This window comes from Plectropomus leopardus, chromosome 2, assembly GCF_008729295.1.
Source record: "Plectropomus leopardus isolate mb chromosome 2, YSFRI_Pleo_2.0, whole genome shotgun sequence".
NCBI lineage: Eukaryota > Metazoa > Chordata > Actinopteri > Perciformes > Serranidae > Plectropomus > Plectropomus leopardus.
In genome coordinates this window covers 29,462,733-29,477,552 of record NC_056464.1, presented here as the reverse complement: position 1 = coordinate 29,477,552, position 14,820 = coordinate 29,462,733, and the positions used below count along the sequence as shown (strand labels likewise).

Sequence of the window (14,820 nt, the reverse complement as noted above, 5' to 3'; positions counted from 1 at the left end):
AACTTATTCTGTATTTATACTGTTGACTTGACACTAAAAATAAACTAAAACACTGAGTGTCTGTGTTAAATAAATAGTCCTCTCTAATATAGAAGGAGCGTGTTTATTTGCAGAAAAAAACATTTTATTATGCTTTAGCAAGCATACCACATAAAGAACAAACAAGTTGATTAATACGACATAAAATATGAAATCACACTGTGCATAGTCTGCCAATGCTGATTCAACATGACTATTATAAAGCTTTGGGATTTGGCCTGCAATAATACACCAAACCAGCATGTTGGTATCAAAGTCAATAGCTATAACCAGAGATGCAATGATTAGTTGAATGAAGAAAATGTAGGTATGGTAAGTTTCTACAAACCACAAATATGTTTCTTTTTTATATTTCACACATATATCAAGATTTCAAAAGTGACTTAGTATATATTAGCAGACTTCAGGGGGTAAAGAGGATGGTAAATGGTGTGCCACCTAGGGTTAGATGCCTGCCAAGCTTCAAACCACTGTTTGAGACCAGGAAACGACAAAACCAGTTAAGACACTGTTGTTTCTCCACTGGGGACAGTGCCATGAAAAGTGGTTGTTGTTTTTACAAAGATACTGCTGTGTTTTCAGCTGGAATTGTGCCCCAAATACCAGGGATTTTAAGTCAAATTTTTCCTGACAATAAACAAGTGGTTTTTGTGCCTTAACCAATCACATGTTAACTTACAGCATTGTTGAAATGGAAACTTTTAATGTGTCCGCCACAAAATAATGTACAAATATAACATATCCGTGGTTTGCAGAAATGTACAGTGCTGATATTTTTTCTGGCAGCTGGGTTGTTATTGATTAGTCATTTAAAAGAGAATGAAATGATAATTTCAAGTGTTTTTGTGGTTGTGCTTGTTAAATATGACAATTTTCTTTTTGTCATATATGACAGTGAATTGAATATTTTAAAGGGTCTTGGCCTGTTAGTCAAACAAAACACAAAACTGAAGACTTCACAGGGGCCTCTGAGATATTGTGAAAGCAATTTGTTGACTGTTTCTTTAACATTGTATGGACTAAATGATGTATCAGTCAACCAAAAAATGTTAAAAATTGGTAGATTCATTGATAATGAAACTAATTATGTGCAGTTGTGATAACGAGAATGTGTTTGTTTTGTTGATCTTACACAACTAGATAAAAATCAACAAAAATACTTTATTTACAAATTATCTTCCTGTTCTCATTAACCTGAGAATCTTTAATAATGACGTGCAAATCATGATCTGCAGATCCTCTTTCATGCAGGCCTCTAAAACCTAATCTGCTTGAAAAAATCAATGCTTTTGGCCCAGCAGTAAGTGCATTAATAATTTCCTATGCTAATTCTCCCACACAGACTTTGACCTGATCTGACAGGGGTGTTACTGTTTGACTAAGTCTGCAGGTGGGGACATGAGTCCCCTTGGGTTGAGATTTGCCACTAAGCAGACGTCATAGTTGTCATGCATCAGAGCATGCCGAGCCACCACTGTCCACCGGTTCTCCCACGGGTCCAGCTCCAAAATGTCCTTAGTTATATCATCATGACGATCTAAAGATAGTTGAGAAACAAAAAGGGTAATACAGTCACTTAGAAACATCTTTCAGCATGTTTAATTTATTGAAAATGGATGTTATTTGATTACCTGCTCCTTTGTAGTATCCACACACATAGATCTTGCCTCCCACCACCCCTGCATTAGAGGCATTGGTGCGCAGTGAGAGTTGTGCGCATGGAAGAGGAGGTCCATCCCTCCAGTAATCTCCATCTGGGTTGTAGATCTCCACAGCATTGAGACAGCGGCGTGATTGCCCACGGTCCACACCCTCACATCCGATACCGCCTGCAAAGTTGTTTTTTATCGCTACATTGTACAACTAATTCTGAATCACTGCAGTTCACCTCATGTAGCAGGATTCTCACACATATTGTGACTGTATATGCATACCAAAAGAGATTTAAACAAAGAATCTTACCCATCACGAAAATTTCACCATTGAGTACAACAGCACTGCAGCGGTACTTTGAGTACTTCATGGGACCCAGCTCTGTCCACTTATTTGTGTTTGGATCGTACTCCAGGAGGCGGTTACTAAGACGGTCCGGCTCATCATCCATGCGGTATGACTGGATGGTTGTGGCGGGTGACAAAGCAGAGCAGGTGCAGTCAGAGAGGAGTCAGACACTTGGAGCTCATATTAAATGTGTTAATGTAGTCTGACTTTCTAGATGTCACAAAAACTGCTGAGAAGTTAGCATGTGTAAAGACATGCATTACCTGTGGCGTTCGACCACCAATGACATAAAGGCGATCTTTCATCCCGACCACGCTGTGATAGGCCAAAGGCATAGGCAGGGGTGCTGCACTGCGCCAGGGTCCTCCTTGCAGAGACCATCGCTCCACACAGTTCGTGATGAGAAACTGGTTCTTCAGCTTCATCTGCCCACCCAGCAGGTACAGCGTATCACCCAGTGACCCCAGAGCGTATGAATCACGGTACTCCGCAGACGTCAGGCGCTGCCAGCTTCCTTGGGCCTCTACTTTGTACCTTGCAACCCAGGAGAACAATAACCACCATCTGTGCTCCTTTTCCACCAAATTAGCTCTGGTTCTTGAACCAGTTCTTATCAGAGTTTTTGGATTTATGTTGCCATAGCGAACAAGTCCAAATCATCACTAGTTTGAGCCAAACCATTGTATTCAAGGATTTGTCATTAATGGAAGGTGTTGCATGACTTACAACTGAAATAAATGGTAGTAGTTGGATTAGTGTTTGCAATGACTACCTGTGAGCTGTTACTGGTTACAGACAGCGGCGTAGGGAGGGTATACGCAGGAATAAGGGACAGTGTTGTAGTCAAGACCACCTCAACTGAGATCAAGTCATAACCAAGACCAGAGTGTATCAAGACCAAATGGTTCAAAATTAGGTGCATGAACTGGGACAGACCCGTTCAATGTTGGTGGAAAAGGGGTACATGAGTGAAGCAAGTATAGCCAGAGTTATTAATCATGTCAGTTAATATCTTACCTGTAAATTTCAACATTTATGTCCTTTTGGCGGGCCATTCTGCGAGCTCCTGCCTCTCCTGCCACTATAATGTCATTTTGTTCAGTCACAACCCCGGCACACACATACCCCAGAGCCTCTGCATAGCGAGGGGAAGTGATGTAGTAGATTCTCCCTGTGGATGGGGCATAGCAAAAGCTGCGCTCAGTAAAGTTGCCATATCTCGACCTAATCCCACCACCGTCATTTCCAACACAGAGCAGCATTTCTGTGGTCTCCATGCCGTACCGCAGCTTTAATTTGCGTGGCGCAGCTGAGGGATGCATCGCTGTAGCCTCCAAGGCTTGATTGAGCATCTCTAGACATTCAGCATCAGCCAGCAGGGCCGTGTTCCTCTTCATCGCCTCTCTTAAATAGTCAGGGTTTATCAGTGGCAGACGAACCTTCCTCAGGAGCTCTGGAAGGTGCAGAATACGGACGTCTCCATCCATCAGAACGCTGTGTTTGACCCAGCGAAGGACAACATCAAGGATGGTCTCTTCTCGTGAAACATTAAGATCATCAGAACTCAGGAGCTTCCCCAGCTGATGGGCCTCCAGCTCCAAGACCTCTTCACTTTGGCAGACTTGGACAAAGTGCTGCCTCAGGAAGCGCTGAGCATGGTCTGCAAGCTCCTCTGCACCAAGGTCACGGGCAAAGTAATACACACCAAGGCAGTTGGAGGCATCCATGTTCTCGGTCATATGCAGCTGACAGCGAGTGAAGACGTCGTCCATCTGAAGGAGGAAAGCTGCAATAGAGATGCCCTGTACATTGGCGTTAGTGAGAGGAAGATCTGAGCAATACATGTAGTTCAAGAGGAGGGCGAGGCTGTCTGCAGGGGTGTCACGCAGGAATATTTCCCTGTTGTTGCACTCACGAAGGCCGCATGTAAACATTACACGAAAGTATGGGCTGAAGGCGGAGAGAACGACCCGGTGACAGGGAAAGCTGATGCCCTCAGCCACCAGCACCACATCTGTCAGATGCTCCGTCTCCCTCATCTTCCTCAGCTGGTCGAGCAGCACCAGCCCATGTTTAGATGTAAGATCCATTTGCCTCAACTTTTAAGTAATAATACTATTTACAAAATGGAAGTTTTATGCACTATGAAGTCAGGAGGTTGTCTATGAAAGAAAGAAAACAAATGTTCATGAATATCAAACAGCAGATTGATAAACTTAGGCTGGTGTGAAATTTAAATGTCAAGTCAGCTTTTTATATTATACACAATCGTTCATCTCAGGTGTCCTGACAATAAAAATAAAGTTGTTGCATGACTTGATTAACCCTAAGAAATATTGCAGTAAAAAGATTATAACCATCAAAGCATATTTAACTAATACAAAATGACATCCTTAAAATGGCTAAATTAATATATCCTTTAAGGATATTTTCATGAAATTCACATGTAAGCAGCCACTGTTCTAATAAATTACATTTCCAAATTAGCTTTAGATATGACAAGTAACCCCCACAAATGTCTATATACAGTAACATGCACTCACTCTTAGAAATTGTGTTATCTGTCGAGATCACACAGTATTTTCTTGTAAAAGCCTTACCATAGTCATCAGCTCCTGTGTTATCTGTGGTCTAAAAAGACCAGTAAATATCCATGTTTTTCATGTTGTTGATGTTGCTGATGTCAGTTAGGCGGTTTAGAGAGGGTCTGAGCTATTGCAAGAGACAAAGATATGTACCCCCTTCACTGCTGTGGCCCTCTGAGCCACTAACCCAAAAATAGACAGTGTTGTGGCAGACAGCAAGTAGGTCAGAAGGGTTGAGTGATAGGTAGAGTTTTTAAGGTTTTTAAGTCATGACAGTGACAGATATTGTGAAATAATTTTACAATCATAATTTGACTCATTGGCAAAATGTATATATGTGTGATTTAAGTAATTCTTCGTTCCAGTCTGTTTGCCTCGGTCACGTGCATGCAGCTATGGAATGACTGAAACATTGCTCCCAGCTCGGATTCGGATTTCATGACAGCACTCTCTTAAAGACCCAGTATACTGTATGCTCACATGTTGCAAAACTCAGACTGTGTCTTTTAAAGGAACACTTCACCTGCAAAATGACCATTTGTATATGCGGTACTCACTGAATGTTAAATTGAATTTTTATAGAAAACTTTGTTTTTCTCGCATGCCTCCATGGTGACAAGGAATCCAGAAAAGGCAAACATTCTTCATGAAGTAATCTGGGTCCATGTCTGACAACAGCAAAACTATTGTATATCAAAACATCCATGTAAAAACTCTCACATAACTTGTACAATATAATCCAACTCTTATTTATCCAGTTGTATGCGCAGTACTTCCCAAACCATAATGTTTAAAACCCGTTAGTGCAAATCTTCGTATGCATGACAGAGTGCCTGGGCATGGCATGAGTCTCAACTCTGGTCACGGTGTCTCATTCTTAGGCAGAAGTGTTTTATATGGTGACTTTCTAGTGAAAATGCATTTGTTTTTATAGTACTTAAAATCCACCTGGATAAATGAGACTTGGATAATAATGCATGAGTTGTGTGAGAGTTTGTAAAAATATTTTGATAAATTTTGCTGTTGTTAAATACGACTTCTATTCATGAAGAATGTTTGCCTTTTTTGGATTCTCCATTCACTGTGGTGGTATGAGAGAAAAATAAAGATTTCTTGAAAAACTCAAGGTAACGTGATGAATAATTGATATACAAATGATGAAATGAAATAGAGATGAAGTATTTCTTAAGTTTGATTCCTAAAATCTAAACCATTGAGACTATTGCACCAACCATATATAAGTTTGTAAACAAATTATTTATATATCTTACTCTGACTTGCCAGCATCGTATTGAATATTAATTGATCACTAGTAAATTTTTGAGGAAAAGTAGTTGTTCAGAAGTAGACTCACTTCACCAATGTAGTTTGAGCTTAAGTTGACATTTCATGGTCCATTAGCGCTGCTTTTGCTAGTGAATGGAAAAAAAAAACTGGAGGGATAGGAAAATGCCTGTCAACATTTAATCTTTCCTCTGTAGAACCATAAACACATCCCTTTTCATCTCCGTTCAGCAAATGTCATCATGAAGAGGGTCTGCCCATAACATCCTGACTATAGTTAACCATTAGGTAATATGATGTACATATGCAGATATAATGTTCTTCTGACAGTTTGGTGAACAGTTTGCAGGAAACAAGAGTCTTTTGAACAAATCACCCTCACTGCATATTAAAGAGTAAAAAAACGACTAGTTGCACAGATTTTGGCAGGTTCAGCCCAATGGACACTACACGCAGATTTGGGAAGTACAGAGTGGAGCGGGAAGTACTTGATGAGCAGAGACTGGAAGAGGTAACTCAGAGAAAAACATACTCTGACACTCACCTTTCTCTAACAGAACAGCTTAAAGACTCCTTAAGGTAAGGCACATTTTATGGCTTGATGTGTGCTGTAGATGTAGACATCTGGACTGACGTTCTTCTAACTCTAGTTTTGTGAATCGTTAAAATCTCTTTCAGATGTACAATTCCCAAATTGAAACACAGTGTGGTGAACAGCTTGCCTGTGTTATACTGGCTTCCCAAGTACTCACTCTGGGACTACGGCATGCCAGACCTAATCTCCGGCATCAGTGTGGGCATAATGCACCTGCCTCAAGGTACAGTCCATCATGGTTGAATAAATATTAACAACACTGCAGATAAAAAAGGCCTTTTTTTTCTATAGATGTCATATGTTGAGTGAATTTCAAGACAAGAAGGTATGACAAAAACCTTTGTAGAGATATTTTTTATAAGAAAAAAAGTGTATTGTACTATCAATGTGCTAAATATAAGTGCAAGAGTAAAATGTGTAAGAATTTTACTGTACAGTTGAAATGTTGCACAAATAATGCCAAGTCAGTATTGCACATTGTACATATTTGGCAGTTGAAACGGTTAAGAATTGCACAGTTGAAGATATAAAAAGAGGATAGATTATGGGTTTGCCAGTAATACTCTCCTACTGTAAAAATTGAATGACTTCATTAAAATATTTCTTTGTAAACTGAGACGGATGTAACAAAATTTTTGTTTTTTCACAGGTTTGGCATATGCACTATTGGCTTCTGTACCTGCTGTGTTTGGACTCTACTCGTCCCTCTATCCAGCACTGATTTACTTCTTTTTTGGAACATCACGTCATATCTCCATCGGTAAGTAGAAAGAATAACTCACTGCACCGTGGCCATTACAACCTCTGTAATAGCACATGTTGCTATCTTTTATTGTGTTCAGGTACATTTACTGTGCTCAGCATTATGGTGGGTAGTGTGACAGAGAGACTTGCTCCAGACACAGATTTCCTCATTTCAAACGGGACCAACATCACTGCAGAAGTTGACATAACGTCCCGGGACTTATACAGGGTGCAGGTGGCGGCTGCTACTACGGTCCTTGGAGGACTTATTCAGGTCTGAATGTCTCACAGAAATTACAATGTCTTATGATGTTGTTACAGCTACCAAAACTCATAAACATATCACTGTTTGTATAGGTGGCACTGGGTTTGGTAAAGTTTGGATTTGTGGGAACGTACTTGTCTGAGCCTCTGGTGCGGGCTTACACAACAGCTGCTGCAGCCCATGCTGTGGTGGCACAGCTGAAATACATCTTTGGAGTTTCACCAACAAGGTTTAATGGTCCACTGTCACTAGTGTATGTGAGTACTGTCAAATATTTGGTTGTAATTGCAGAGTTTTTGATGATACAGCAGCACTGATCAGATTGTATCTGTTGCAGCACAGTTTAACTCTCACAAAACCGTTTGATGTGTGTTCCCTATAATTTTCATTCAACCAGGAAGTCTATTAAGTTACACTAATGCTCAAAAGTTTGGAATCACCTGCTTAAAAAGATTGTTTTGGTCCAGTCAGATGGCCGGGAGGTCTAATCTATATTTTGAATGGTCTTTTATTCTTTTAGATTGTAGAAATTCCTCTTCACATACAAATGTTATGCTGTATATGGAGATCAAAATACTGTGCGATGGTTCAGCCAGACTGACAGAAGATATTTCTGAGCAACAGGTCAATAACAATGGAAGACAAGTCAAACCATGCTGTGGCGATTTGTCTCCTTTGTCAATTAAAGACCACGCCAGAGATGAACCATTTCCAGAGTAGTTCCAAAAATGCGCCTGGCTGCCTCTAAGCAGGTCGTGGTGACAGCTTCCTTGTAGCGGCCCCCCTTCTCAGTCTGAAACAAGCATGTGTGTTGCAAGACTCAACTGACCTCTCTTTGCATGGGAGACCAGAGGAAAACAAGCACTCAGTTGCTTTTAATCTCTGTCGGTTAGAGTTTAGTTTCTCTCCTGTGTCCTGTTTTGTACCTGAGATGTCTGTTTAATTGGACTGTTTCGTTTTTGTTTTCAGCCATACAGGAGTCGTGTTAAGTCACTGATGATGAAAACCAAGCCTTTCTTTTTTCTACCCAGATAATATGTATAAATCACTACTTAAAGCCTCACTCACTGTATTTTGAGCCCAATATGAAAACTTCTTGTGCCTCTCCAATCCTGATTACTTTGCTGTGTGCAGCTAAGCACGTGTGTTTAATTATGTTTAGAAATGAGCCACCTCTTGTTTTTCCTTTCTCTATTTTTAGACTCTGAAGGATGTTTGCTTTTTGCTGCCTCACACTCATCTCCCTACACTGGTGGTCAGTGCTGTGTCCATGGTGTTTCTAATTGCAGCCAAGGAGCTCAACTCTTTCCTCAGTCCGAAGCTGCCAGTGCCGATCCCAGTGGAGCTCATCACAGTCAGTTGATAAGAGGACACACTCTCTGGCCTCGCTTTATGTTATCACCCCTGTGCTCTGTGCTGCTGCTGCTGCTGATGTTGCAGCACTGAAAAAAAGCACAGACACAGTGGAGCCAAGCAGCTGAATCAGCAGCAATGCTCGGGCCTCTGAATTTGTGCAGTTCACAGCAAAAAGGAGATATTTATGGCTAATAATTATGTTCACATCTAGCATATGATTCACCAGGTTTTTAATGATTAAAGGTTTGGCATGTGTTGTGAAATTCAGCTTCTCCCTGTGTGTTTGTGTTTATGATCCGTGTGGTGGCTTCAGATTGTGGCAGGAACATTGATATCAACCTATACCCACTTGAACAGCAACTACACTATTTCTGTTGTTGGAGAAATTCCTAGTGGGTAAGCATTTACGTTATACAGCTGTAATTGTTGAGTCATATTCCCAACTTGTTTAGTACCAACTCATAGCCTTCTTCTGTACTTGTGCACCAGTCTAAGTCCTCCCAGTGTACCAGATGTGAGTCTTTTTGGAGAAGTTATTGGTGATGCTTTTGCATTGGCTATGGTTGGATATGCCATATCTATATCACTTGGCAAAACATTTGCACTGAAACATGGATACAAGGTAGACAGTAATCAGGTAAATCCCAAGTCTCATAAAAAAATGTGTGTAAGTTTGACTCTAATTTAATTTCCCTGCTCATTCATGTGTCTCTGTCTTCATCCTGCTGCAGGAGCTAGTGGCACTAGGTCTCAGTAATGCAGCAGGAGGCTTCTTTCAGTGCTTTTCCGTGTGCGCCTCCATGTCTCGTAGTCTCATTCAAGAGACCACCGGAGGGAAAACACAAGTGAGTGAGCAGCAGAAGTAACAGCATTACATCAGCATGACCTCACAAGTACTGTGAACATGTAACATGCAATAGTGGTGCTATAAATATTCAATGCTGATGACCTATTTAAGGATGATTGAAGGGGTGGGGGGTGAAAAGGAAATGATGTTTAATAAAATATAACCACATTATGAACATAAGCTCCATGTGGAAATTCAAAACCTCATAGTACTAGAACACGCACTGTAGTTTTTAACTTACATTTTATTACACAGCAACTGAATGAGAGAGTGAGTGAGCAAAAAATATGCTTGCAGTGGTAAAACATCTGTCAGACATCAACATCTTACATTAATTAGGGCAGTAACGACTTGTCTTGATGCAATTAAGGTCCATACATGATGTGTTTTTTTTTTTGTTTGTTTTTTGTATCACATTAATCGATTGCCAAAATTCAGATTTTAAGAGACTGTATGGGGCTGAGTTTTAAAGCCACAGTGGTATCATATGAATCTAGAAGACCTGAGGAATCCAGAGGTACAAAACAGGCCATGGTAGCTTTCCAGGAAGGGGAATGCATAACACCCCAAAGTTCGGCTAAATTTTGCGATGGAAAAATGTCATGGCTATTTATTAGAGTTCACCATGAACAAAAACAACCTATCAGCTGAGGATTCACTCATGCAGCTGTCAATCATTGCTCAAGAACTGCAATCAAACTGTCAAACTAGGCAGCGCTGTTCAATAATGAATCAAGATTCTGTTACTACATTGCATATTTCTTGCCTTAAATGTTTTCAGAAACATATTTTCGTGTACTGTTTAGTTAATTTGCTCAGATTTCAAAGGGTTTAATCAGACACCAGACTTAAAAGTTGTTAGAGTACCATTAATAATTGGAAATATGTGTTGCCATATAGTCAAGCTATTCTCCAATGATCAACTTAATCCATCTCTGATAAACAAACTATTCATCGAGTTGTTGAACAAGTATTTCAATACAACGGTTGTGTTGTTGTTGCAGATGGCCGGAGTTGCCTCAGCTCTTATTGTGGTGGTGACTATACTGAAACTTGGACCTCTGTTCCAGGAGCTGCCAAAGGTTCAGTTGCACAATTACTCATCTTTACTACAAAGTAGATTTGCAATAAATATTTGTGATGCATGACATTTTTTGTGTGAAGATAAAAGACATTTTATTTGCCTCATTCACACTTCTTTTTACACACCTGAGTAATCACATTTTGCTTGTTTTAGGCTGTCCTTGCAGTGATCGTCTTTGTTAATCTGAAGGGCATGTTCAAGCAGCACTCTGACATCGTTACACTATGGAAAAGCAGCAAGATTGATTTGGTGAGAGGATAAATTATTACTTATTAAAAGCAACAACTGTGACAGAATTAGCCGTAGTGTCAAAACTGGAAAATGTCATTCTTGTTTCCTTTTCGTCATCATGCTCAAAGATGAGTAATGTCATGCTGTAACCCCCAGGTGGTGTGGTTGGTCACTTGGGTGTCAACACTGTTACTCAATCTGGATCTGGGTCTCGCAGCCTCGATCATCTTTGCTCTGCTTACTGTTATCTTCAGGACTCAACTGTAAGACTCCTTTGCACCACTTTATTCCTCACTGCAGTACCTGAATCCTACTGTGTGTGTGTGTGTGTGTGTGTGTGTGTGTGTGTGTGTGTGTGTGTGTGTGTGTGTGTGTGTCAGTATCAGTAACTGTTGCAGGGCTGCAAGACCTGCCAGATTAGATAAAATACAGTACAGAAACATATATCGCACATAATAATTTTGTGTATTTTATTCCTTTCAGTCCAACATACTCTGTTCTGGGAAATGTTCCAGGTACAGAGCTGTACGTGGACATAGAGACCCACAGAGAGGTGAAACAAAGATGATAAATCATACATTACAAGCTTTTCAACCCTTGCTGCAAAAAAAGCTAATGATTTTTTGCTATTTGGCAGGCGAGAGAGATTCCTGGTGTTACTATATTTCGCTCCTCTGCAACGGTATATTTCGCCAATGCTGATCTCTACCTCGAGGCTCTGAAAGAGAAGGTTTATGCTATCTAATAATAATAATACTATCTGTGAATGTGAATGTTTTCATTAATGAGTAATCGTCTGATTTTTTTTTTAATCCCAAATTATAGTAAAAAAACAACCTGCTTGACACACACTATTGGTGGTTCAAACATAGCTGGGAAATGCTGCTAAAAAAACCACAGATTACGTCAACTTATATATAATGTCACTTTAGAAACAATGATGCAAATGTAACATATTCTTGGCTCGTGTAATGCGACCATTTTATCTTGCACCTTCAAATTCCCCGTTTTACCTGATCATCACTTTGAAAGATATTCAGTTTATAATCATGTGACATAGAAAATCAGCAGATCCTCACATTTGAGTGGCTGTTGTGTAAAGAAATGTTCAGCGTTTTTGCATGAAAACTGACAGAAACATTTAATAGATAATCAAAATTTGATTATTCAGTTTACTAACTGTTTCATGTCTGATCTTTTCTCAGCTGATGGTCAAAGACCTTTACCCTCTCCTCTTCATCTGTTTTCAGAGTGGGCTTGACATCAGTAAAATGATAATCTACAAGAGGAGGCAAGAGGCCAAACAGAGACGTAGAGAAAAGAGGGCTGAGAGACGTGCAAAAAGGCAAGCCAAGAGAGAGGTAACATTACTGCACACATGGATTGGCTATAGAAACTTTACAAAACATTTAAAGGACTTCAATGTTTTTTGTGTGTTTGGCTTATTGGTCACCTTAAAGCGAAAATTTCAAATTTCGGATTCAATTTTTTTTTATTTTTGAAAAAATCACTGTGTCCATAAATCATTTAGACCCAAAAGATGGTTAAATAGGGGCCAGGTTGAAAAGGCTTAAGTTTCCCTTTAAATGTGATGACAAACTTGGCACCACAGTCCTGTGACAGTTCTGCCGAGTCGATGGCTGAAGACCACCAACTGTAACATTTGACAGAAGACAAACTAACAAAGAATGAATAAACACTGGTGCGAAACACAATCATTTCTTCCCCTCACACCTCTGCAGAGAAGGGCACAGAAGGCAGCTGATAAGCTCTCTGCAGCACCTGTGTTCTCTGTAGAGGAGGAGGCCGGCTGCTGGAGGGACAGAGGTGTGGACGAGGACGTTAGAGACAAGGAGGAGCCGGGCTGGACAGAGAGGGAGAACGGGACAGTGTTTGTTATCCCGACCACTCCTCGAACACCAGATGGCCCCTGCAGATGGGAGTACCTGAAAGGAGGAGAACCAGACTGCACCAGCTTAGGGTGGATGTCTGAGCTGCAGGACGGGGACACTACCACTCTGGGCTCCAGCAGTGAGGACACACTGAGTCACGACCTGGAGCGGGTCTCCCTTGGGTCACTGGGCAAGTGGACGTGGGATATTCACTCCATCATTATCGACCTCTCCACGGCTAACTTCATTGACACAGTGGCTATCAAGACTATGAAAAATGTAAGTACTAAAAGGACAAATCTTAACAGATGTTGAAAATGTGAGAGAGCCAACACATAACGACATTTAATGATAAATTTAACAGTTCTGTTCCTATACAGTGTGGAGAGCAACAATTTGGCTAAAACAGCACACTTCGTAGATTTTATTCACTAACAACCAGAGCCCTGACTCTCAAAACTGTAAATCTCGCTAATCCCCTTGGGATCAAACGTGACTTTAGAATAAACAAACATGGCAGACAGCTGGCAAAATGAACTAGTTTTGCACTTTTTTTTCTTTTCACAGAAAATTCACAAAAAAGAAATATGAATATAATGAAATAAAATAGCAAGAGGGGTATTTGCATGTTCTTCACATGTCATTTCCCCTCACAGTCCAAAGACATGTAGTTTTTGTAGGTTAATTGGTGTCTCTTAATAGCCCGTAGGTGTGAATGTGAGCGTGAATGTATGTCTCTCGCTCTGTGTCAGCTGCACAGACTGTCTAGAAAAATGGACAACGCGCCTTTACTTACCCCCACCATGCTTAAGTGAGGTTGAAATGTCCGAGATAAAGGTGTTGCCATCTTGTGATGTCATTGAGAGCCAGATTCTGCGCAGTAGCGATATCCACAGCGGGGAAGTCTTAACTCACTTCATAGGAAAACCTGCCATGATGATCTTTAAAACCATCAAAAAATAAGGGTTTGCTGACGATTGTCGGGGAGGGGTATCAACTTGAGTCTCATATAATGTGTATCCAAGAGGTAGAAGCACCTGATGAGTGCAGAAGCAGGCACCCGTCAACATTTTCTGGGAAATGTTCTGGTATTTTTAAAGGTTAGTGCAGTGTAACTTTGGGTGATGATAGATATTCTGTATTATTAACAGATTTTCCAGGACTTCAGTGAGATTGATGTAGATATCTACATGGCTGGTTGTCAAGGTAAGTGAGCGCCTTCTAATTCTTTTCTAGGCTGTTCTATATGAAAAGGCTTAATCATGGTGGTAAATTGCTTGCAAATGGTTTTCTCCTCAGCCTCTGTGGTGGAACAATTGGAGCGTGGTGGCTTCTTCTCTGAGTCAATTACAAAGAGACGTCTTTATGCCTCCGTTCATGATGCTGTGCTCTACTGTCTGAATCACAGAGGAGCCACATCGCTCCCCAGATACGAGCCATCAGTGGTGAGTGCATGAAGCTGATGTCCATGTGACACTTCATTTGAATTAAACTAAAAACATTTATTTACGTCATTTTAACTGTATTACTTTCCAAAAATGATTTGATTTCAGGACACATACAGCAGCACAAGATTTTAAGGACATCCAGCACTGAAGATGGAATAATTATCTCAAGATAAGGGAATATCACAAGCAGAGGTGGAGGAAGTATTCAGATCCTTTACCTAAGTATAAATATTAATACCACTGTTAAAAATACTCTGATACAAGTAAAAGTCCTGCATTGAAAATGTCACTTAAGTAAAAGTAAGTAAATATATTCAGGAAAAAGTACTTTAAGTAAAAGTACAGTAAAACCATCCTAAAATCTAAAAATGATTTAAAAAAGGAAAACACTCCCCCAAAACTCACAATTATTTAAAAAAAAAAACAAAAAACCCTCAAAATTATTTAAA

At 40.2% G+C, this 14,820-nt stretch overlaps 2 protein-coding genes across 2 annotated transcripts; one reads left to right on the top strand and one right to left on the bottom strand.

The window, feature by feature from the left end:
* Positions 1-89: 89 nt before the first annotated feature.
* On the bottom strand, positions 90-4,783 carry kbtbd12 (kelch repeat and BTB (POZ) domain containing 12). Its single transcript, XM_042497753.1, has 6 exons — positions 4,641-4,783; positions 3,058-4,202; positions 2,304-2,574; positions 2,002-2,152; positions 1,671-1,868; positions 90-1,576 (listed from the first exon to the last, which is right to left on the bottom strand). Exons 2-6 carry the CDS (start codon positions 4,128-4,130, stop codon positions 1,407-1,409), a joined length of 1,863 nt encoding a protein of 620 aa, XP_042353687.1. The 5' UTR covers positions 4,131-4,202; positions 4,641-4,783; the 3' UTR covers positions 90-1,406.
* Positions 4,784-6,348: 1,565 nt separating this feature from the next.
* Positions 6,349-14,666, top strand: slc26a6l (solute carrier family 26 member 6, like). The gene is made up of 19 exons (XM_042507814.1): positions 6,349-6,488; positions 6,588-6,727; positions 7,154-7,264; positions 7,347-7,522; positions 7,606-7,770; positions 8,715-8,867; positions 9,183-9,265; positions 9,359-9,506; positions 9,601-9,714; positions 10,721-10,798; positions 10,954-11,049; positions 11,188-11,294; positions 11,515-11,584; positions 11,669-11,761; positions 12,282-12,392; positions 12,774-13,202; positions 14,075-14,129; positions 14,223-14,368; positions 14,477-14,666. The coding sequence occupies exons 1-19, from the start codon at positions 6,349-6,351 to the stop codon at positions 14,501-14,503; spliced, it is 2,442 nt and encodes an 813-aa protein (XP_042363748.1). The 3' UTR covers positions 14,504-14,666.
* The last annotated feature ends 154 nt before the right edge of the window (positions 14,667-14,820 follow it).

Coding starts and splice junctions, on each gene's coding strand:
- kbtbd12 (XM_042497753.1), bottom strand. CDS start 4,130: ATGGATCTTACATCTAAACATGGGCTGGTGCTGCTCGACCAGCTGAGG. Junction 2,575..3,057: donor ATAAATGTTGAAATTTACAG/GTAAGATATTAA, acceptor CTGGGTTGCAAG/GTACAAAGTAGAGGCCCAAG. Junction 1,577..1,670: donor TGGATACTACAAAGGAGCAG/GTAATCAAATAA, acceptor AACTATCTTTAG/ATCGTCATGATGATATAACT.
- slc26a6l (XM_042507814.1), top strand. CDS start 6,349: ATGGACACTACACGCAGATTTGGGAAGTACAGAGTGGAGCGGGAAGTA. Junction 6,489..6,587: donor CAGCTTAAAGACTCCTTAAG/GTAAGGCACATT, acceptor AATCTCTTTCAG/ATGTACAATTCCCAAATTGA. Junction 6,728..7,153: donor CATAATGCACCTGCCTCAAG/GTACAGTCCATC, acceptor GTTTTTTCACAG/GTTTGGCATATGCACTATTG.